Source organism: Podarcis erhardii (assembly GCF_964252035.2).
Source record: "Podarcis erhardii genome assembly, chromosome: 3".
Taxonomy (NCBI): Eukaryota; Metazoa; Chordata; class Lepidosauria; order Squamata; family Lacertidae; genus Podarcis; species Podarcis erhardii.
The window spans coordinates 37,054,455-37,079,311 of NC_138507.1; the positions used below are offsets into that span (position 1 = coordinate 37,054,455).

The following is a 24,857-nucleotide window of genomic DNA, read 5'->3' on the forward strand; positions in this document are numbered from 1 at the left end:
GTTCTACCAATGCAGGTTTCAGGGATCAATTGATTAGCTGAGCAGAGTGTCATCAGCATAAGAGCACAGGGAGGGGAGAGAGAATGGAAAATCATTCTATACATAGTGATATCAACCAAAGATAATAGAGTACAGTATGGGTGGAAAACAAACGTGCTGCCACCCAACTCGATGCAAAATGAAATAGCCAAGAACCCCAACTCAAGATTTGTGCTTAGCAGCTAAGAATAGCAAGGTTAATTACAGATAGAAGGGAGAGAGGTAGGCAAAATTGCAGCCTCATCCAGATGTTGCCACAGCCCTACTTCTAAAATAATCAGTAACAAGGATTTACCATAAAGCTGTCATGGTGTTAACACCTTGAAGGATGGGGAACCATTTATCTCCTGAAATGATATGCTTGTCATGCTTCAGGAAGGGCATATTAATGAGGAAAGGAATCGTGGGTGGAGTGGGGTGAATAATGGCATATTTAAAGAGACGAGGAATTAAAATCAATGACGAGAAGCACCAAAAAAACCAACAAATGAGTCATTTATTAGGCAGTGACAGATTTAGCTGAGCACCTACTGAAAATTCTGCCCTCATTGGGACGTGTGCTTCAGGCCTAAATATTGAGGTCTGTAAGCTTAGCAGCTTGACACAACTGTTGAGATAATGTACAAAGCAAACCACTCAGAATTGTTCCGAAGCCCTGTGGCCTAGACTTCATTTGAAATCTCATTTTTCCACTGGGAGAAGACAATACTGAAATTAAACTGCTATTACAGCATCGCCCTAATTTATAACATCATTGATTAATAACGCAAATGTATTGAATGTTGCTGGAACGACTGGCTGTGTAGCTAGCAGAGAAGGAGAAATTGTTCCTTCCTCAAGGAGACTGCAGTCTAAACAAGAAGCCGCCAGCCAAATTGGGCATGATTTAAAGTTCTAAATTAGAAGTCATGGATATTTAAATGTGTTCTCTCTTTTTAGTAAATCCTCAGTGAAAGGCCAGCTTACAGGAAACATATATCCTCTTAGTGCAATGATCGCAAGCACTTTATTAGGGGGCACAAATCATGCTTCCTCATTGAGCATGAATCTCTTACCTATACATACATGCATATGTAAGCAGCCATATCTCTCCAAATAAGCACCAAAAATCCTAAAAGAGAAGCAAATATCTACTCCTACACAACTTTTCAATGATAGGCATTTATCTATAATTTGGAGGTAAAATGAAAGCTGGCATGGAGCTCTACAGCAATATGACTTTGAGGAACACTGAATTTCACTTTGCAATGCAGAGAAACACAGTCAAGGCTGCATCAGAAATGGCTGCTTCTAAGAACCTAGTAAGAACCCTGCTGGATCAGACCAAAGGCCTATGTAGTCCAGCTTCTTCTACCCAACTCCAATAAAACAGGTACCTCTGGGAAGCCTACCAGCAAGACATGAGAGGAATAACCTCCTTCTGCTGTTGTTCCCCAGCAGATGGTATTCAGAGCCACACCACCTCCAAACCTACAAGCAGAATGTGGCAATCAGGACTCGCAACCTTGTCATCCATGATAACTTCCAGATGCTGTTGCATAGTCCACCTTGCCTCTGACACTGGGCAACCCACATTTGTCTCCTGCAGGCCCTAGCACAGGTGCCAAGCCCCACCCATCTCGATTCACCTATACACACACTGGTTAGCTTTGCTGCCTGTGTATGTATGGTTGATGGGATATGAGCATTCTGTATAAGCCACTCCCAATGCAGCAATGATGGGAAGGAAATCACTACGGCTTAAGGGTGTGCGAGGGGGCCAAATATTCCATAGGTGATGGAAACTGGTGCAAGGAGGGTGGCAGCTTATGATACTTGGATTTAAAATTGGAAACACTCTTTGAAACAGATCACTAGTGCCACAGTCTAAGGAAATCTGCTTTAAAATGGGGAGAGTGCAAAGGAGATTTTTCTTTCCAGGTGTTCTGAAGTGCAGAACATTGCATGGGTGGAACTATCTACCATCTCTTTGTTTGCATGATAGCCCACTCCACTCCCACCTGTTTTTCTCCCCATCAGACGTGTGTGTGTGTGTGTGTGTGCGCGCGCGCGCACGCCTGCCTGCCTGTGCCTGTGTGTGTCTGCATGTGGGTGAGTGGTTCCAGTGTGTTGTCTAAATGCACATAAGGCCACCACCCTGCTGAAGCTAATCAGGTCTGTGACAGGTCAGTGCCTGGATGGCAGATCTAGAAGAAAGGTAGGGTATAATCTAATGAAATAAAAGAAAGAGTGTGATGGGTTGTAGACTTGGGGGCGCATGGATGATGCAAATACCCCTGCTCTAGCCACACCCACTGGTACAGCTGTAAAACTCTGACAAATTCAATCCAAGCATGCAAATTCAGAAGGAAGGAGATCCTGTGTATAGGATATGCACAAAGATTATTTCTATATGGGCCATGGAAAAATTAAATAAAATGTTAGGAATCTTTGCCAGGAAGACTTTTTCCTGCTGATTCCATCTGCCTTATAATGCCTATGCAGTTGCCTTTAAGGCCTCTTTAGCAGGCATTCACACTTCCTTAAGAACCATTAACACCTGATTAACACATGGCTGGAACATTTCCCTTGCTTCATTCATTGTGTTAAAATTAAAGGAATGCCATTGAGGAACATGGCATTGTTATTTCTTTTAACAGTAAGCAGATGAGTTTAAAAAACAACAACATATGTACATAATTTTCTAAGTAAATGGACAGTAATTTTGGTGGAGACCCTTAACATGATAAAGAAATGAAAGTCTATGGAGAGTTGGTATGGGCGTTTGCAGATGTTTGTGTGGTATGAAACTTACCGTATTGCAATAAAACTATGTACTGTATGATCATAATATTGTAGAATTGTAAGGGACCCCAAGGGTCATTTAGTTCAAACCCCTGCAGTGATTGGGCCTTTTGGGCTGGATACATTCCCCTCCCTTTTGTTGTGAGTGCTTCTGTGTGCTTGGAGGGGCGTGTCTATGCATGTGTAGAAGACATAGGAGCCAACTCCTAGGGGCTGTGGGAGCTTTGGCCCCCCACAATAAAAAAAATTAAGGGACCAGGCCCCCACAAAGTTGATGGGCATTCCCATTCAAGTGGTGTGTGTGCACTGCATCATGTGATTGATTATGTGGGGCAGGGGCTTACCTGGGCCCCCACAGTATTTTATTCAAGTTGGCACCCCTGCTAGAAGGTGCTTCTAATGAATCTGGCAGCACCTCATGCTGCTTTGTGGGGTTCTGTTCCAGAGGGTTTCTGAGCTTCAGAACATGGGGCTGCTATTGCTAGAAAGAGGAAGTGAGAAACAACCTCACACGAGTATGGCCTCAACTCAGTGTGGTGGTGTTGTAGTTGTGGTTGTTGTGTTCTTAACTTAGCCATCCTCTGAAACATGTACTAGGAGAACCAGTTGTCTTGAATTACTGCCAATTAATAATATAAAAATTAACAAAAAAGGAAAGTATTACTGCCATTACTTACCGGTATATCTGTTTGAGTTAGCTTGTGTTAATGCTCTGTTGAGTGAGACCTGAACTCCAGTTTCTAAAAATTTCTCTTCCCCTCCAAAAAAACCCCACTCCTATTCTTCTGTCTGGGCACTTTAGAATTTCTTTAAAATTACCTATTTTATGAGAAGTAAACATGCTTTTTTGGGGGGTGGGGGATTGCATGTGTTTCTTCTTTCCATTATACATTTCTCAAACACTCTCCAGTTTCACACCTGCCTATATTTACTGTAGAAAAAGAAAGGCATAGGAGACTTTACCTCAGAACATCTCCCCATGAGCTTTAATTGAAGTACGGAAGGCATGGCTGCCTGGCTACTAAGCACCTTAGATTGGTGCACTTGCTTATTTTGTTTGTTTCTTTTACCTTTAAAAACAATCATTCCACAATGATTTATTTAAAAGCAAATGGGCTTCTCATAAACCCCCCCCCCATGAACAGCTGTCAGGCATGCAGTAGGAATCTTCTCCACCTTCCCATGTGTGCAGGAAAGCACAGCAGAGGAAGCCAGGGGGTTTTCAGGAAGAGTGGGGACCCAGGAAGGCTGCAGACTACTAAAGAGATTATTTGCACTCGCAAACATCCCTTGGCCATCTAAAAAGCACAGTCTGCACAACAAAACAGCTGCACCCCACCTTTGAGAATTCCGTTGAAATTTTCTTTCCCTCGTTTGTTGATAGAAAGTGGTTAAAGGGGGGGGGCATAATTTTTCAGCACAGCAAACTTTTCAGCATATCAGCTGTAAGGTCAGGGTAAGAGTGCCTCTGTGTCATGAGTTACTGAAATGTTCCCCACTGGTGGGACATTTTTAATGTCCAGCATGGCTCCTTTCGTTCTCTTAAACAGGGACTATCCTGTTGTAAACTGCTGAAGGACATTTCTAGCAGGTGATACGGCTTTCTGCAGAGCAGAGACAACATGGGAAAGTCAAAATACCTGCAGTGGGAATACACTGAAATGGATGCATGCTCCATCCAGCCAGACAGTTGCTGGTATTAAATAATTTCTTGTTTCAGCTGCTCTCCCACTGATCTCATATGCAGTGTGCATTTGCTAGGGAAAGGTGCCTGTTTCTTCTTTATTTAGAGGATTCTGATATGGAACTGTAAAGTGGATGGGTTTAAATCAATACACTATTTTAATCCTATACCATGGCAGGCTGCCATGTAATAAAACCAGATTGCTGCTGCTTCAACTTATTTTAATCACTAATAGTGAGAAATGGAATTGCTGCTGATTTTCCCTTTCCAGCCATCATTTTGATTAGCAGGGAAACGCCCTCAAAATTGCAACAGTTTCTGTTCATAAGATCTAATATGAAATCTGAATCGATATTGGCGTATGTGGGATGGAAGTACACTGTGGTAAACGCCAATTAATGCAGATGCCCCCCAAATACCTGCAGTATCTGTATAGGAGGAGTGGGTGGGCATGCACACTTTGATGAGGAAATGCTCATATATTCCAAACACACATAAGACTTGCACCTGCCATTTAGTCAGAAGAGAGGAGGGAGAGGTGTATGTTTGGTGTGGCTGCAATGTCCTATATCTAAATAAATACCCAGCATCAAACAAGGGTCACCTAAAACATTTCTCAGTCCCGATCATTTCAACATTTCAATGGGAAATGAAACTGCTTTGCTTTGGCAAGATCCTGCTCAGTGATACCAATCTTACCAGTTTTAGGTGTATTTGTTTTGTTTTGTTTCTTCTGAAATATGACTCTTCCTCACCAGTCCACTTTGTAATTTGTAAGGATTTAGATGATGATGATGATTTCTAATGTTCTGTAGCTGGAATTTTGAAGATATGAAAGTTAGCAGTGAGATAGATAAAATGTGTATCTGCAAATGAGTTCCTGGGCAGAAAATCAAACCATTTAAGGAGCTTTGCACATCCATTTGCTCTTGCAGGTGTTAATTGTGCCCTTGGTGTTATTCTTCAGTTCTTGGGCCATTGGGCTCCAAGATGTATTTATCTCTCATACAAAGGACAAAACCACCCAATTCCAAAACGACCACTTGGGTCTGCAGGACTAGTCCTTCTAGAAACAACCTACGGAAATATTTTGGTTCTAAACTCTAATTTGTGTTGCATTTACATTACGTGATTGTTAATGCAATCGTCTATCTACCTGTGAATATTGCAGGCCAGCAGACTTTTATTAAATTAAACCAGGCAATGGCACATGTCCAATATGTGATTGCCAGTCATCTATAGCCCTAATATTTAATTATGAAGCTTTGTTATAAAAATCCCTGTAGCCTTGTCAAGGGCATTTCTCTTCATTTTCCATTTTATCTTTGAAGGAAAAGGGGAAAAAGGCTTTACGTGCTTCTGAAGGACTCTTGAAAACATTCTGGAACTGCTAGAGTCAGAAAGGGTAGCATCCTCTGAAAAACAATTCACATCTTAATTCAGCTTGGCAAGGATGGAGAGCCATTCAGGGGCTTTCTTCCCTTCTGGACAACTCTTCAGGGACCACATGCCAGTAGCGGGTATGACCGAAGCCAAACATTGGCAAAGCGACAAATGTGAAACAGCTTAGTTTCTCAACACACTCAGGCATAGTCTATCCTCCATACAGGCAAGCAAGAAGCACTGAATGTGCAAGAGCACATTCCAGCCAGGCAAAAGCCCTCAAGGAGAATGCAGAGCAGAACCAGTACAGGGAAGTGGGCTGGGGAGAGAGGGTGTGGCTTAGAGGGCCACATTTGGTTCTGGGCCCTGAACTCCTCCCATTTACACAGGCCTAACTGGATGAAGAGTTACAACACCTGTGCTTCTCCAATTTTTTTATATATTTTTTTTGAAAGCCAAAATCCTTCTGATCCAAGATGGGGAGCAGAAGCTTGTATTTATGGTTGCATTCAACAAAGTAATTTTGTTGTGTGCCAGGACTTCTGCCTGTGCAGTAGGATGTTCTGTTCATCTTCTCTCTGTGCACCCCATCTGCTCCAGAGGTTGGGTGAAACCCCAGAACATATTTTGGAAGCACAGCAAGAGGGAGAGGAAGTCCCATTGCACAGGCAGAAGCCCTTGCGCTAACAGGACTGCTTTCTTGGAGACAACCCTTAATTCCATCATTCCCCACTAAACAGATTTTTGGTAAAATGTTTTATTCTATCATCTATCTATCTATCAATCTATCTATTTTTAAAAGGCAACATGTGGCAAGCCTAGGCTGCTCAGTGCATATTTGGTTGGATCAAAGACTCTGTGCATATGGCGTTGAATTTACCGAAGACAAACATCATAGAATCATAGAATTGTAGAGTTGGAAGGGACTATGAGAGTCATCTGGTCCAACCCTATGATGCAGGAATCTTTTGCCCAACATTGGGCTTCAACACATGACCTTGAGATTAAGTGTCTCACGGCTGAGCTACCTTGGCTTAGCTCAGTATGGTGAAGCAGTAAAAAGGACCTGGGATGAGGAGCCAAGTGGTTGCGAGCTCTGCTTCAGGAGTCTGCACATTCACGTGGTCTTGCTAAGCCATAGTTTGGTTTACCATGCCATGTGAACCAGGCCATCTTGACAAATCCTAACTATAAGCTATGTACAATTGCAAACAATTTTCACTTCTTCTGTCTGGCTTCTCCAATTGTCACTAGCTATCGTAACATTAGGGACACGGGTGGCGCTGTAGGTAAAACCTCAGTGCCTAGGACTTGCTGATCGAAAGGTCGGCGGTTCGAATCCCCGCGGCGGGGTGAGCTCCCGTCTTTCGGTCCCAGCTCCTGCCCACCTAGCAGTTCGAAAGCACCCCTAAGTGCAAGTAGATAAATAGGTACCGCTTTATAGCGGGAAGGTAAACGGCGTTTCCGTGTGCTGCACTGGTGCTGGCTCGCCAGAGCAGCTTTGTCACGTTGGCCACATGACCCGGAAGTGTCTCTGGACAGCGCTGGCCCCCGGCCTCTTAAGTGAGATGGGCGCACAACCCTAGAGTCAGACACGACTGGCCCGTACGGGCAGGGGTACCTTTACCTTTACCTATCGTAACATTAACATGTTGTGTAAGTTTGTTTTGCCTTGGAAGGGTGTGCATTTATCTTGTCTAAATATTTGTTCAACATAGGAGGCACTGATGGTCATGTTGTTTTCTAAAGTTGCAATTAATAAAATGTCAACTTTGTGGACTTTGGCAGAACTATTTTCTAAGGCAGTACTACTTCCAATAGGAGCTTTTCTCCCCAATACAAATTTCAAGTATGGGGGCTGGGGAGGACCAGTTTAGATCAGGACCACAATGCAGCAAAATGATAAACTCTCTTCCTCTCCTACACTAGGCTTCTGATCTGGATTAGGATCCTACCATGGCAAGAAAAAAAGCTGGTATTCAAGGGCAGGCTGTGAGATTAACATTGCTTGCAGTTAGACTCTAAGCATCATTCAGCTCCAAGTGCTGCAAGCTGTGCAGACTGCATTAGGTGCTTCCTTCCAAGGGAAAAAAGCATGTTTAATATTCAGCTTTTCTTTACTGTATACATATTTTTATTTTTGTTGTGGAACTAGTATGCTGCTTGTATGCACAAGCTCTCAAGAGTGGCAAACAAATTGTAGAAGAAAATTAAAAACACATTTTCTATAATAACTCTCCAAATACCTACAGATATTCCAGAGCCCACTCAAAGGAAGGCCAAGGGAGGAATATTTTCCAAAAGAAACATTTGGAAAGGAATTACTTGTGCCAGAGTTTGCGGGATAAATCCCCACTACTGCCGCCCAATCTGTCTTAAATGGTCTGAGAAAACTGGCATGGCTACAAAGCTGTTCTGCATGAACACGAGAAGCCATTCAGCGAACGGTGATTGAAAATGCCACCATCTCTACATGAAGCAACATGCTAAGAAACTGAACAAACTGGTCTTTGCCTGTTCTGCAGAGGTGTTGGCAGTTGGGAACAGAAACCCAAAGGGAACAAAGGACCCAAGCAGGGATTACTTGAGTTTCCCAAAAGCTGCACTGATGTTACTTCACAGTCTAAAGTGTGGAAGAGAGAGCATGTTGCTCACATTAAATCCCTCTCCAACTGAATGCCTTTTAGCCAAGGGTGATCTAGAACTATCTAGAACAGTGCTAAAATATGTAGGTGTATATTTTATATATATATATGGTAAAATATAAATTGAGGAATGTTGGAGAGTAGGATGTGGAACTTTCTTCAGGCAAAGCATGTGCTCTACCACTGAGACACGGTTCCTCCCTTGTCTCTGTGGCAGCACTTCTGGGGGTGAGGCATTGAAGGAGCAGCCACAGAATCACAGCGCAGAAGGAGCTGCCCGTGTGTCACTGTGAATGCTGGGTGTGTTTCTTTGTTAAATGAACAGTTTTGTAATACCCCTTAAAAGAAGGTTACCAGACATCCCCGTTTCCCAAGGACAGTCCCCGGATTTACAAATCAGTCCCCTGACAAAATCCATTAATGTTGAAAAGTGTCCCTGGATTCATTGAAAAAAATCTGGTAACCTTACCTTAAAATAGCCATGGTTTTAACCCCTTTCTATTCGCTTTCATGCTTAATAGGGCTTTGGAGGATCCAAATAAACTTTGTGCTACCATGAGTTGAAATAACAAATTAACAAGAAATATATAAACAAATTCCTTATGTTATCTTTTTGTTGAATATCATGGGAGTTTGGCTCAAACTACTACAGTGGTACCTCGGGTTAAGAACTTAATTCGTTCTGGAAGTCGGTTCTTAACCTGAAACTGTTCTTAACCTGAGGTACCACTTTAGCTAATGGGGCCTCCTGCTGCTGCTGCACCACCGCTGCACAATTTCTGTTCTCATCCTGAAGCAAAGTTCTTAACCTGAAGCACTATTTCTGGGTTAGCGGACTCTGTAACCTGAAGCATATGTAACCTGAAGCGCATGTAACCCGAGGTACCACTGTATTCTAAAATCAGTGGAGAATTTTCAAATGGTTGGATTTAGCAGCAACACTAATCAAAAAAAGATGAATCAAAGAACTTAAAAAATAATAATCCAGGGATGTGGGAAAGTGGAGATTTTAAGAATAGGTTTGGATTTCCAATATTTGTTGTTTATATATATGAAGTGTGCAGCAGCTTTCTCTTCTCTTCTCTTCCCTTCCCTTCCCTTCTCTTCCCTTCCCTTCTCTTCCCTCCCTCTTCCCCTCTTGTGACTGCATTTCCTAGAAGCATGAAAAAAACAGAATAATTTGCTACCTGACACAGACATCTGTCTTCAAAGGCAAATTGTTTATTAAAGAGAGGAGAAGCAGGTTACTCAGATATTCATGCAAGTTAAACATTGAAAGCTCAATTAAGTCTTCCAGAGACAGAGATTGCATTGAAGAACAGGAGAAGTAATGCAAATTGCAGCGACTGAAAAAGTGAAGCCAATATCTTTCTCCTTGTGGTGTCTGTGGGATAAGAGTACCCAAAGACCACTTCACTGTCAAGTTACCTTGAAGCAATGACAGTGTGAGCATCCCCATCTCCACCCCCCCCACCCTTCCAGTCAAGGAAACTGACATGCCATATCAGAACTGTGCTAGATATAACCGCCCAGCAAGCTGAATCCCAAAGCATCTGAAATGCTTACCTTAGAACAATGGCTACCCCAAAATGGTCTCAAACTACATATACACTGAACCAAGCATTGACAATTCCTCTATTCTTGGGTGGCACTATGTTCTCCAGAAAGTGGTGCTGGAGATAGAAAAACATCTTGAAAACCATTCCAATACAAATGCAGACTGCAGAAGGTCTCAGCTTAAAAAGGCTTGTTGAAAGATAAGGGTCTTCAGTAGGCACCAAAAAGACAACAGAAATGGAACCTGTCTATAAGATTCAAGGGAAGGGAATTCCAAAGGAATCTATTCAATTTATGCCTTATCCTTCTTCCTGAAGGGGCCCAGGGCAGCAAACAACAAAATAGCAAGACATTACAATTAAAATCATTTTAAAACTCCTAAGACACTTTAAAGCAGTAATGCCCTTACAGCTATTAAGTTCCAGCTTGCCTGGGTCAGTATATTTCAGCTGTCAAATGCTTGGGTGAACAGGGATGTTTTTAAAATTCCTCCTGAATGTTAATAAGGCATCCCTACCCGCTGGGGCCACTGGTAGACTTTGCCACACTAACTGACTTCCATATGGATGGGTCAGGATTTACAATAAAGTTGGTGCCATCTGGCATTAAGGGCTTCACACTTGTAGAGCACAGATGCTCAGGCATAGTCAGGGCATCATTTAGAGAATTCACGGCAAGATGCCACATTAAAATGTGGGCTCTCGTTCTCTCTTTTACACCTTTAAGATCATTTCCCGCCTTCTCCTCTTGAGAAAAACTGAGGGGAACCATTTCACTACTCCTTGTTTACAACTGGATTAAGGCCACCAGGAGCCAGATAAAATTGCTTCACGAGTGCACTAAAAAAGAGCAATGGAAAAAAACAAAGCCCTATAAATTACCCAAGTCCCAATATAGCCGTACTGGGGAAAGCTGAAGGAGGTCAAAGACAGTCACTTAAGATTATTTCAACTCTTATTTACTTACTTACTTACTTACTTACTTACTTACTGTACTTATATAGCCTGCATAAGAACTTACACTCCATTACTGATGATTGACTCACGGAGATACAATTTGAGACTGATAAACTCTCTGAGAATATATCCGAGTATGAAACTTATATAAACTTCATTTAATGAAAGCGAAATAAATTTCATACTCATAAATATTCTCAGCATCAAATTGGGTTTCCTTGAGTCTGTTTCTTTATCTTTATTGCACCCCTTCCTCCAAGGAGCTCAGGGCAGTATACATCATTCTTCATTCCCATTTTATCTTCATTGCAACCCTGTGAAGTAGGTTAAGTTGAGAGATAGTGACAGGTACAAAGTGGGGATGAAAATCTTAGAATGGGGGTGGAGTCTTTCACTTCCACTGGTCTCGCTCAGATTTATCTATTTATTTTTGTAATAATTCATAAAATTTGATATTGCAGTTATTTTATTTCTAGCGGATTTTGTTATTCATGCTTGGTTATAACATCTCTTCTTGTAATTGGAACCAGTGGGGAAAACGCACATTAGTGGCATCTGCCCAATGAATAGCCCAGAATAGTTTTAACGAGCATTACTGTCACTCAAGGCTTTACTGACCTCAATAGGCCAGAGCACCCATTACCAACTTTGGTTGGTGCACAAACTATGGCAATTCCTGGACAAGAGTAGCCTTTCCACTGTGGTCCATACATTGGTAACTTTGTGTTCTTCGTTAGTGCACTGTACTTGGGGCAACTCTTGTGCATGGCTCAGAAACTTCAGCTAGTGAAAAATACATTTGCTAAAGTGCTTAGCAAATGTCACATGGGTGTTGAAAGACTGGCTAACTATTAGCCAAGTTCAAGGTTTCATGTATTAAGTGAGCCTTAAAACTTCCCCGTCTTGTGCATGAGATTCCTGGCATTTTTAAAACACACACACATACACAATCAACTTACAGCTTTTGTAGAAAACAAAACAAAACAAAAGTGTTCCATGTTCAAGATACTGCAGTACTAGATAAGAGATTATTATATTGCCAGATTACTTATCTTCAATGGGACACGGGTGGCACTGTGGGTTAAACCACTGAGCCTGGAGCTTGCTGATCGGAAGGTTGGCGATTAGAATCCCCGCAACGAGGTGAGCTCCCGTTGCTCGGTCCCTGCTCCTGCCAACCTAGCAGTTTGAAAGCACGTCAAAGTGCAAGTAGGTACCACTCCGACAGGAAGGTAAATGGCATTTCCGTGCACTGCTCTGGTTCGCCAGAAGCGGCTTAGTCATGCTGGCCACATGACCCCGAAGCTGTACACCGGCTCCCTTGGCCAATAAAGCGAGATGAGCGCCACAACCCCAAAGTCGTCCGTGACTGGACCTAATGGTCAGGGGTCCCTTTACCTTTACCTACTTATCTTCAACATCTAAATCTTAGGTTCTGGATCCAGTTGGGATACTCCTCATCTTCCATGTACATCAGGAATGGGGAATCTGTGGCTCTCCAGATGTTATTGGACTACAACTTCCATCAGCTCAAGCTAGCATGACCAATGTCCAGGGTTTATGGGGATTGCAGTCTAGCAACCTCTGGTGGGACACAGGTGGCGCTGTGGTCTAAACCACTGAGCCTTGGGCTTGCTAATCAAAAGATTGGCGGTTTGAATCCCCATGACGGGGTGAGCTCCCATTGCTCGGTCCCAGCTCCTGCCAAACTAGCAGTTCGAAAGCACACCCAAAAGTGCAAGTAGATTAATAGGTACTGCTCCGGCGGGAAGGTAAAAGGCATTTCCGTGCATTTCTGCATTTCTGGTGTCGGTGTTCCGTTGCGCCAGAAGTGGCTTAGTCATGCTGGCCACATGACCCGGAAAAACGCCGGCTACCTCGGCCTGTAAAACTAGATGAGCACTGCAACCCCAGATTCGCTCATGACTGGACTTAACTGTCAGGGGTCCCTTTACCTTTACCTTTACCTTTACCTTTACCTTTACCTTTACCTTTACCTTTACCTTTACCTTTACCTTTACCTTTACCTAACCTCTGGTAGGCCACAACTTCCTAGGTTCTGCTCTACATCATTTGAAAGAACAGAAATACAAACTGCTAAAGGCTACTTCTGCATGGCACATAGTAACCCAATGCGAGCTATTAATATTAATTTTATACCACTTTCACTGTGCACAAAGTGCTTTCATTTTAGAATTATTCGCCATCACATCCAGCTTCATATAAATTATGTGAGGGAGGTCATTATATTCCATTAATTCAGAGTGCTGAGAGATCATCTTTTTTGAAAAATCCAAGCCAACCATTGTAACTCTTATTCAAACCTGTACTGTGCAGGTATTCACATTCCATGTGTGTTGAAATAGAACATTTTGGCTAAATTAAAGAGACCAATTTTCTCCATAACTATATATGTCTTTATTTCTCTCCTTATATCAGCGTAGTGAGTGTGCACTTTTCTCAACATGATCAGTGTTCTGTTCACGCAGAATAGGTTTCCTTGGTGATCTTTCAGTTAAGGATTCTGCATTGGCAAGAGCTCTCTTGCCGCAAAACTCTGCAATATAAAAATACTCTTAAAAATTTACAAAATCTGCCATGGAAGGCAAATAATAACTGTGCAGAATGAATTCCTAATATTTATGCCCCAGCTACAGCATGTAAGCATGGGTTTCCTCTGATTTTCTGTGCTTCCACTGTCATAATATTCCTGGTAGTGACTTGCAATCTCATACATACTAAACATGTTTTTACCATACAACCCATAAGCAAGTTTTTTCATGAATTCTGCCCCCACCTCATCCTGTGTCCATCCATTTCTGTGCTATATATTAGTAGTTGCACATATTGTCAATGCAGGAGCATCAATCCTCCAAGTTGCACCAGCATAGTATAATCATTCAGCAAGTGATATCAATTCCAAATGATGCCCTAGACTCTCCACTCACTGTTAGCATGTTGATTCAACAGAGCTTATTAAGTCTCAAGCATGACTAAGACCTTTTAAAAACACCTCAGAGTAAAAGGAAATTAGGCTATTTCCAGTCGCCGTTGTGTATTCATTCATTTTATGACATTTTATGACAACGAGCTTTGACAATGAGCATTCATCCTGAACTTGCTTGTGCAGTGCTTATACATCCAGTGGCGTAGCGTGGGGGGTGCAGGGGGGGCCGGCCGCACCGGGCGCAACATCTGGGGGTTAGGGTTAGGGGGCGCAAATCCACGGGTTAGGGGGCGCAAATCCACGGGTTAGGGGGCACAAATTACTTGCCTTGCCCCGGGTGCTGACAACCCACGCTACGCCACTGTATACATCCTCCAAATAAGAATTTGTTCATCCCCCAAACTTTTCGGCACATTTCCCCATCACTTTCTTAATCAGAAAACAGCTGTGTGTTTTGTAACTGAAAAAGGTCATGCAAGGCTATACAGACTAGAGGTGACCACTGTCTGACAATGAGTATCTTTATCACCAACTCCTGTACGGCAGCCCTAACGCATGCGCTGAATGCTGTTTATTAGATTTACATCCTGCTTTGCCCCTAGAATCCTCAAAGTGACAAGTGACATTTATGAACAGTCCCATTAACCATCTGACATGTTAAACAAAAGCCCTCCAGAACGAAGAATATTTAGTTCTCGTAGTTTCCAGAAGGCTTCCTAGATCTTTCAGAATAGGACACTGCTCCTGGAGAGGACTTTCATGATAGGACACTACGTACTGTCCAGGGGAGATGCTGTCCCAAGGTCCCACCCTCCGGGAGACGCATAAAACAGGAATTTATCTCCAGAAATTTCCCTTTCTGCTGAACTTAAGGAAGGGGAGCAGATCAGGCCAATAAGGCTTCTGGTCCAGATCCTGTTCTCACAGTGGCTGACCAACTAGATGCCTGTGGGAAAACCCACAAGCAGGATCCAAGCACAATCACATTCTTGACAGTGAGCTCCAGAGCCTATGTAACAGGGTTCACCTAATCCAGAATTGGATTTCTCTCACACATACCAACACACACTTCTATTGTTCATAAGAAAACCAAATGTAATTTTAAATTTACTTAGGAAGGGGAATAAAACACACACACACATTTAGGCTAAAGTCCTGTACCCATCTACCTATGAATAAGCCTCACTGCAGTCAATGGGACTTATTTCTGAGTGGGCAGTAAAATAATTGCACTGAATTTAAGTGTTATCTTCTGCAACTTGCATTTGGTCTAAACACTGAATTCTTTTTTGTCCGTCATAAACTTAGTAGCTCTAGTATACTTACATGGTTGGGATTTTTGTTTCCTTGGTTGGATTTCAAAACCATCTTTTCATGTGGACAATCTTGTATACTGCGATATTTTACCCAGTCAAGGGGAGGAGGCGACCAACCTGAATGGGATGATTGGATAGCATGTGGAGCTGTTAAATATAAGGATGAATGGTAATAAAAGAAAGTTTGATTCCACAACTGCCTACTGTGGTTGCTTCTAAAGATCAATATGCACGCTATAACTTTCCTCTCTTCTATTCTCCCCTGTCTGTTCCTGTAACTGAAAATAATCCAGTTAGTAGGTTTAGTGCATAGTATGTTTTTCCCTGCTTGTCACTGCCGGCATTCGCAGGTACACCGTGTTGAGCCTAAATTTTTAATCACCGAAGTCAATAACACGTTTGTCCCTGATTTCATGGGGATTAAAATAGCATGCTTTTTTAGAAATTGTCATGCTAAACATTCTGCATAGACTTGGAGCCTGATTCTCAAACCACTATACATTGCAATTCTCATTACACCCTCAGATCATATGCTCACCAGCCCTGAAACTAATGATTGGGATTTTATACTGCAGGCTAAGTTCTGATGGCTCAAAGCAGCTTCTCTACCCACCCCACAATGGCCCCACATGCTGTAGCCCCTAGGCGCTCCTTGAAAAGCTGCTTCTAAGGGTGGCAGGGAGACTCCAGATCAACACATACCTCCCAAGTGCCCCAGAAAAAAATGGGACATCCCATTTTTTTACTCAAGATCGAAGGGGCCATTTGGGGTGCCACAACCTTGCATGCTCTCACACAGTGTTCTCGTCCCCCCAAAACTGCAGAAAAGTCCCCCCAAAAGTGCAAAAGCACAGGTCAGAAGACTTGTCTCAGAGTGCGTCCCAGTTTGGGGCTTGAAAAAGTTAGACGGTATGTCATGCAATGCAGTACTGAGGGGGGAGATACAGGAGGGAGGTTATCAGCAGAAAATGGTGACCTCTCCCATTGTGTAATGCAGTGGGCTTCTAGAATTCAAGCCATGAAGTCTAAACTCTGGGAAGTTATTTGAGGATTGCCATGGTGTGAGCTTTGCTACCTAAAACTGATTGTAAGAAGTTGCTGTATACCTTTATTCTGCCTGGCTCTGTAATGTCTCCACTAACAGGCAGTGGCTTTCACATAGGAAATATTTCCAGTCTTACCTGGAGACATCAGAGATTGAACAGGGAAGCTTCTGCATGAAACAAAGATGCTCTAAAACGGAGCAACATCACTTAAAGCAACTCTGTGGTTTCATTATGACTTGTAATACTGTTCACCAACAAAATATTATGGAAAGCATTTTGATAGCTCTGCTATTTCTTTTGTTTTAAAAAAACCAGAGACTTGTGCCACTCTAAAGGCCCAAAACATTTATTATGGGACATATATGGTTTTTGTGCTTAGCTGCAGTCATCTGGGATCCAGAGCAAACTTGTGCTGTTTGATGGATATATCATTCGGTTTGCATAAATGATTTGTATATATTTTGAAGTATTTTAGTAATCTTTACCTTCACCTTTATGCTCTTTCTATTTATCATTTTGTGATTAGGAATAATTCTGCTCTCTTTCTGTGTTGTGACAAGGCATCTTCTTAACACCAGTATAGCAGGCAGGTACATCAGTTTATATACTTAAGATCAGGAAGTCAAGTAGCACTTTATGATTGAATTGGATTAGATACTGATTTGAGATCACAGAAAATGAAGCATTTGAAAAATGAGCTTGAAACCCACCCCCCATCCCAGGATAAGTGCCTAAATTGCCAAATCCACTTTTGTCTCTGCATACATAAACACTGGCAGCAAAATCCTTCCCCACATAAGCGCCTGTCACCTGCATACAGAGCTGGGAAGAGAGTAGAAAGACTCTAATTGTGGGACATTGGCAGTCAAATATCTAACAGTTAGAAAGTCTAGGGGCAAACAACCACAGAACTGTACTGCTAGATAGGCAGACTCATACCATAGTACAGTGGTAACCCTCTGGTTACGAACTTAATTCATTCTGGAGGTCCTTTCTTAACCTGAGGTACCACTTTAGCTAATGGGGCCTCCTGCTGCCGCCACGCCGTCGCTGCGCGATTCTTGTTCTCGTCCCGAGGTAAAGTTCTTAACCCGAGGTACTACTTCCAGGTTAGCAGAGTCTGTAACCCGAGATGTTTGTCACCCAAGGTACCACTGTAATGCAATTGGTAGAGAGAGAGCTCTGTGCGATGTCATTTCCTCTGTTTACTGTAGCGGAGAAAACCAATACACTTAATCCTTCCTGCCACCTCTCCCCCCCCCCCCCATGTCTCCAGTGCAGACAGGTGCATGCATAGCTGTCAACTTTCCCCCTTTTTTAAGGGAAATTCCCTTATTCCAAATAGGATTCCTTACAAGAAAAGGGAAAAGTTGACAGCTATGGGCAGGTGTCTGTCTGCACTGTCCTTGAGCACAGACTCCATTTTTGTAAACAACTAAGTATCTTGAAACCTAGAACTATTTTTACCTGCATAGTTCTGCAGCCTTTGCTGTGATCCAATGCAATACTGTTAAGTAAGCAAAGGCTATTTTTAAGTTTCCTTTTTAAGTTGTCGTCTAATTGTTTGTTAAGAGGGGTTTAAAAATGGGGGAATCCAGCTCCCTTTCATGAGCTGGAGTTGCTCAGAAAAGGAAAGGCTTCACAGCCTAGTTCCAAAGCTTATATTTTTGTTGCTAAGGATGGAAATTTAATGCTCTGCTTAACCCACACACCTGGGAGACTGGAGGGATAAATTGTATTTAATATATCCTCTCCTAGCCATCAACAACCCATCCCACACTAATAACTTAATAATTTTAAATGTTCATTTGTCTGTTGCAAACAACTGTTTGCTGCCAGGAAATATAACCTGTGCAGTGTATCCCTTTAAATTACCCATGTTACTTTGATGCTAGAGTGCTACTATGTCATTTGATATTATATTATGAAATCTCCAGTATCTAGGGCTCTGTAGTGAATGCAAAGCAGGGACATGATGGATCATAATTTACTTCCAATAGGAAAGTCAAGCTCACTTATATGAGCCATTGTGTCAAGTTTAATTAAGTGGTACAGTGTCAGATGAGAGCCTTCTATCGATGGCTTCAAAGAGCCTCTCAGATGGTAGAAACTGACATGCATGGAGGGAGGGGGATAACCCAAATAACGGTGTAGTTTTTTTACATTGTGTAAACCACACTTCAAAATATATAGAGATATGGCAGCTGAATATATAAAGAGGTTTTCCATGGGTTGAAATTATTTGCAGTTTGCTTGCTCCATAAGGCAAGGAGCTTAGCCCTTTCCCCCTTTGGAGTTCAAATGTACACTTGTAATTTGTCGGGGGGTGGGGAGAGATACTATTAGGATTGTTGGTTTGCACTGGTTCTATCTGAAAGCTGAAGAGTGCTCTACAGCTGTTGTGTCATGCATGTTTTGTAAAGTTTCATAGCCAAAAGGAACACAAAAAGCAACCTCCTTTTCTGCCCTATTGCATTTCTTACTCAAACTAAACATGGATGGTTAGCAGAACTAGCGTATGTCTGAAAGATGTCCAGGCTATGTCCACACTGGGGTGTTGCCGTATTCATGGGTTTGTGCATTTTTGGCCACACATGAGCACTATCAGTTTTATGCCTCCAAAGTCTCTCTCTGTGTTTCCTGTCCACACTAGTGGGCAGTGCTTGATGAGATGCATTTGTGCTGAGCACTGTTCTCTCCTAACCTCAGTTAGTACTTCTGCATGCACCAAAAGTTCTGGAAACCTGAGGTGTGTTGTACACATCCATGCAGGTACTCGTTTTACCTGAGCTCACACACATTTTCTCATATATATATATATATATATATATATATATATATATGAATGAAATACAAGTTTTCCTATATACCAGATTTGACCGTAAGTGCAGCCAACATTTTTTTTTAAAATAAATGTGTTGCTTCAAGGCAGGAAAGGATTTGGAGTCACTCACACAGGAGGTTGCTACTTCCTTTCTTCTCCTTTTCCAGCCTCCTGCACTTACAAGGGCATTAAAAATGTAATACTGCTGTTTAGAACAAGAGCAGGGCTATGCAAAAGAGCTGCTTTAAAAATACAAATACTACAAGTGGTGGAATAAGGCAGGTGGTATTGTTACCTTTGGGCTAATAGAAACAAAATGGAAGCAGGGAATGTGTTGATAAATGTGGCCCAGAGAAATGCCATCATACGCTTTTTGGTTCTTTAAAGAGACCTACCCACTCAATGTGCATCAATGAATTCCTACTTGGGTAATGTGCTATCTTGTACTGCGTTTTCTTCCCTCATTAAATTATTTGAGGATCGGAAACATCCGAATTTAGAAGGGGTGGGAATTGTGGGCTGCTTTTTGGACAAGGAAGACATTATGTGGACGCTGCTCTTCCCCCAAAATAGAGACGCAAGCAGCTTCAAATCCACATTAAACTCCAGTGTAGACAAAATCCTTGTCCCCCAATGGGCTGTCTTTTAACATGCAAGGAGTTTGTGATGGGAGGCAGCATTCAGGCAAATTATTCCTGCACATATGTGCTGGAATTCTTGCACACAAGTGCACACCAGGTAGACACTATTTTCCTGTCCTAATTCACACACTTGTGTAATGCAGGGGTTATAAATTGTACTGTACTTTATTTTCCTGTTCCTTTTGTTATCTGGGCAGTGTACTTTCAATGTTCCCTATGATGACAGCATGACCACTGTTCCTTCCAACTGGGGGGACAAGGAAACTGCTTGGAGACATGGATGGTTTACAAAGAGGCCAGTCTGGGCTCCAAACAGAAGACACTCCTTCCCACACATGATTAGTGTACATTAATGCATGTAGTCAGACATTTTATCCTTTTCTGGTATAAAAGCTGAGTTTGTGGCATAGTAGAAGTCAAACTGTTGAAATTTTATCAGTCCTTTGGTTAACTGACTATCACTGAGTTTTAAATACAACCATTCTCTCTTTTGCTCTGTCTGCAGGGGATCTGTACCACGACCACAGCATTTTTACATTTCTTCTTCTTAGCTTCATTTTGTTGGGTTTTGACGGAAGCGTGGCAGTCTTACATGGCTGTTACTGGAAAAATTAGGACACGACTCATAAGGAAACGCTTTTTATGCCTTGGATGGGGTGAGTTCATATGACTCAGCTAAGATGTTTTTCAGCTTAATGTTTCATGCACGGATAACCTTTGGAACATGAATGCATGTTTCAATAATCCTGACAGGTAGTAGATTGCATGGTTTCTAAACCGAATATTAGTACTGGGAGATTTTCTATAGAATTGCAAGCAGGAATATAATTTAATTCTATTGATCTGCTTCAAGATATGGCTGGTGATGAATGTCTCATTGATTATGAGAGTTTATCGCACCATAACTCACAGCCTTTAGCAGATTCTCAGTAAAGCACGGTAATAACAAAAACACAAGCAATGTTTTATTTTATTTTATTTTAAAGACCCTTACTGAAATACATCACAGCTCAGTGTGGTTTCTTTGTTGTATACTATGTCAAATGTACTGGTCACTTAGCAACATAAAAATGATGCATGCTGGGATGGAAGCTGAACTGTTGACAAGCTCCTGGTAGGTGAAGTGGGCATTAACATTACATGCTGGTGAAAAGGTCCCCCCCCCCCGCATGAAATCAATCTCTATAGGTTAATATAGTAAGCTGTGGTTTTTCACATCCCATAAGAAGAAGCATGCATTGTGGCTCACAGGAATAACGATTGGTGGATAAATTCTAAAAGAGTAGCCCATATTTCAGCAAAAACCACAAAGGCGCTGTGGCACCTTAGAGACTTGACAAATATGTTGTGGCAACAGCCATTAAATGTGTAGGGAAGTAATCATACAATCACAGAATTGTAGAGTTGGAACCGATCACGAGGATCATCTAGTCCAACCCGTCTGCAATTCAGGAATCTTTCACCCAATGGAGGACTCAGACCCATGACCCTGAGATTAAGAGTCTCATGCTCTGTCCAAACTTTTTCCAAACAGGGCCAGATTTGATGAAGTGAAGGGCCGTGGGGGCCGACCAAAGTTGTTAAGCTTTGTTTTTAGGATTTTACCCCAGGAAATAAACTGCCATAGGGGCCGGATTAGGCCCCCAAAATGGACTTTGGACATGCCTGACACTAAGCTAATCACTGGGGGTTTCTCTTACAGGTCTACCAGCATTGGTGGTGGCTATATCAATAGGTTTTACCAAGACAAAAGGATACGGAACCAGTAACTAGTAAGTCACTCCATAATAATAAACGTTTTCAATGACCGCCAGCTCCTCCATCCCTGTTTATCACACAACCTGCTTTTGGGTATTTTTACAGTTCTGTGCTGACATGGAAGTTGTTTAAAGGTGAATAATAAGTGTGCTGGTTAACAATGGGCAGGCCCAGTTGAAGAGAAATGTGGCAGAAAGCTACCAAAGGATAGCAAATTGCTATCTGTTGAATGGGGAAATTGTCTTCCATCTTGTCAGAGCACTACAGAAGTACAGTGGTGCCTCGCAAGACGAAATTAATCCGTTCTGTGAGGCTCTTTGTCTAGCGGTTTTTTCGTCTTGCGAAGCAAGCCCATTGACAGTTTAGCGGATTAGCGCTATTAGCGGTTTAGCGGCTTTTAGCAGATCAGCTGATAAGCGGCTTAGGGCTTAGGAAAAGGGGGGGAAACCCGCAGGAACTCGCAAGACATTTCGTCTTGCGAAGCAAGCTCATAGGGAAATTCGTTTTGCGAAGCGCCTCCAAAACAGAAAACCCTTTCGTCTAGTGGGTTTTCCGTCTTGCGAGGCGTTCGTCTTGCGGGGCACCACTGTACCTGACCCTGGGACTTCTTCCTTAGTGTGCCTGTTCTGGCCTCTTCGTTCAGTTGTTTCTAGCAAACAGCCTCTTACTCAAATGCAGATTTACCATCCCCTTTCTTCCAAGAGCTTACTGTGATTAATACGAGTTTGGCAAAGGAGGCATGGTGTGCCCATATCAACTCCTATTCATTTATCTCTCCCTGAACAACTATTCTGCAGGATTTGATATGGAAAAGGAAATGAGATTCAGTAGTGGCAGGGTGGGGAATGCCAGTGAGTAGGAAACAGGTGGCTTAGGAATATAGTGCACGACCATTGAGATGTTTTAGACTGCAATTCCCATCAGCCCCAGCAAACAGAGCTATGCTGGCTGGGGGCTGATGAGAGTTACAGACAAAAACATTTGGAGGGCAACAGTTTTGGGAAAGCTGCCTTGAAGCAGCTATTACTTCACCATTCCTTTTGCAAATGCCGGGCAAATGAGCTAAAATTCCCAGAGCACGGAGGGCATTCAACAGCTCTCTAGAGCAGGGCTTTCCAAACTGTGTGTTGCAACACATTAGATGGGTCATGTGAACGCTCCTCACACTCCTCCTAGGGCTGGAAAGGGGGTTAGTTCAATCTCCGGTTTGCTAGTAAAACCAAATTACTGTGTTGCGAAATTATGCATATCTAAAAAGTGTGTTACCAACATGAAAAATTTGGAAAGCTCTGCTCTAAAGGCACTTAGAATTTAGATGGATTAAGAGCTCCTTATTTTGAGAGAGTGCTACATGTATTCCATTAAAATCGTTACATCTTATTAGGAGCTTTAGATGAGTGACTTGGTGTCTACTTCATGAAGTATTTTCAATAGAAAAGCAAGTCATCAATGAAGCATTAACAGAAAAATACTTAAATTGTGTCATTCAGTCTGTGAAAAAATACTTGGAAGATGCTTTGAATGCCACAAAGTGTGAGAAATTAGCATTAGAATTGTAAGTTGAACAGTATTAAAAATTAGCTATTTTAGCATTGAACACACACACATAAAAAAAGAGTTTCCTTGAAGGTAGATTTCCTTTTTGCCATGGTGCCGTAACTTGAAAACTGCTGAATGAAAAATGCTAAATATTCAGTACTGGCAGAAACACTTTTTTAAGGACAGTTTATTTAAAATGTTTAGCAAGCATGAAACACAATATCTTCTCAGACATAATCTTCCACATAGAAGTAAACTAGGTTTCATATTTCTTAAGTAATACACAAGATATTGCAGCTATATATGCTCTGTCCTTGTAGTAGAACAGCAAGTACAGGTTGCATTCTGCAGGGTTGGATACTTTGCAGACTGCAGCTAAATAGTCTTGGAAATGGCTAGTTTTCAGACTTCCTGATTTATTGGGGTGCGTTGGCCTACATGTGCAATAAATCTCTGTTTTCTGTTTGTTGTGAAAGTGTTGGAAGTGCAACAGCAGGGATCATTCCATTTGAACATAAGGATTACTTCTGTTATTAAAGTCATCTAGCCAAGAGGGGGAGGTGCTGCTTAGTAACTAAGCAGATACTTGGTGAAATAGCATGTCTTCTGGTTAGCTGTGTAGATATGAGAGAATTGTTCCTCTGTAAATTTGGTTGAATGTCACCCTGCTATAAACAAGGCCTAAAATAAGAGAGACAAAATCTCTGTTTATTTCTCCTCATATAATTAGAATTTCTTTTAAGTGACTTTGCTAACAGAAAGTACCTGAAACATTTTGATATCCCAAGACTGAGAAAATCAGTGAGGCCCCACAATCAGTAGACAGACATATAGACAGACAAATAATAAACCTTATTAATTTTTATTAGTTCTTTTCTAATGTTCTTTCCAGTTGCTGGCTCTCTCTCGAAGGAGGACTTCTCTATGCTTTTGTTGGACCTGCAGCCGCTGTTGTCTTGGTAAACATTAAAATCACCTATTTTAAGTAACCATGGTAATATAATCACTGACTGGATAGTATGTTAAGTGTACTAAATTCTGATATGGAAGTTATGAATGCAAACTTATTTTGCATATACTTTCAGTATCTCAAATACACAGATGATTAAAGGGCGGTTCCCCTTAACACATGTTAAATTTGTGCACTTGTATTTATAAAAGGGGTATGTATAATATGTGTGCCAATGAGGTGTGGCCTGTACAGAGGGGGCGTGGGCTGAGGAGATTTCTGAGAAGCAAATAGAGAGCTTTGGGGGTGCATTTGGCCCCAGCTAACAAGTTCGCCATCCCTGAATTTTGCCCCATGTTTTGATTATTTTCAACAATTGCACTTTGTAAAGGAATACAAAATCAAACTTTTCTCAGCCTGCAATCCCAGTATGGCTGTGTTGACACAAATCATTTTGGAACTTCTTGTATGGTTTCTCAGGGCAAGGGGAGGGTAGAATCACCTTGTAGTGAAATTCAGAAAAAGCAAGAAGAGAGCATGCAAACTCTCTCCTCCTTCATTCCTTCAAATTAATAAGCTCTAGTGAAAGCATGAGGGGGAAATTAATTTAAGAAGCTTACAATCACCTACTTGCTTAATACTCACTCCTTCTCCCAGTGCACAAACACAGAAAACGCTGACTGCGTGTCTATTGATCCTCTAAATATTCTGAATGCAGATCTGCCTCCAATCTTACTAATCCTTTGAAGTGAATTGACTTTGAGCCGAAACTACCATATATTTATTGGC

The 24,857-nt window shown here is 42.0% G+C and overlaps 1 protein-coding gene across 5 annotated transcripts in view; it reads left to right on the forward strand.

Moving 5' to 3' along the window:
• ADGRB3 (adhesion G protein-coupled receptor B3) overlaps positions 1-24,857 on the forward strand; it is a 450,119-nt gene that overhangs the window by 385,790 nt on the left and 39,472 nt on the right. For all 5 annotated transcript variants that reach the window (XM_081856759.1, XM_081856756.1, XM_081856755.1 and 2 more), the window contains 3 exons: positions 20,328-20,478; positions 21,525-21,594; positions 24,012-24,078. In XM_081856759.1, the coding sequence (XP_081712885.1) occupies positions 20,328-20,478; positions 21,525-21,594; positions 24,012-24,078 (288 nt within the window). The remainder of the gene's footprint in view (positions 1-20,327; positions 20,479-21,524; positions 21,595-24,011; positions 24,079-24,857) is intronic.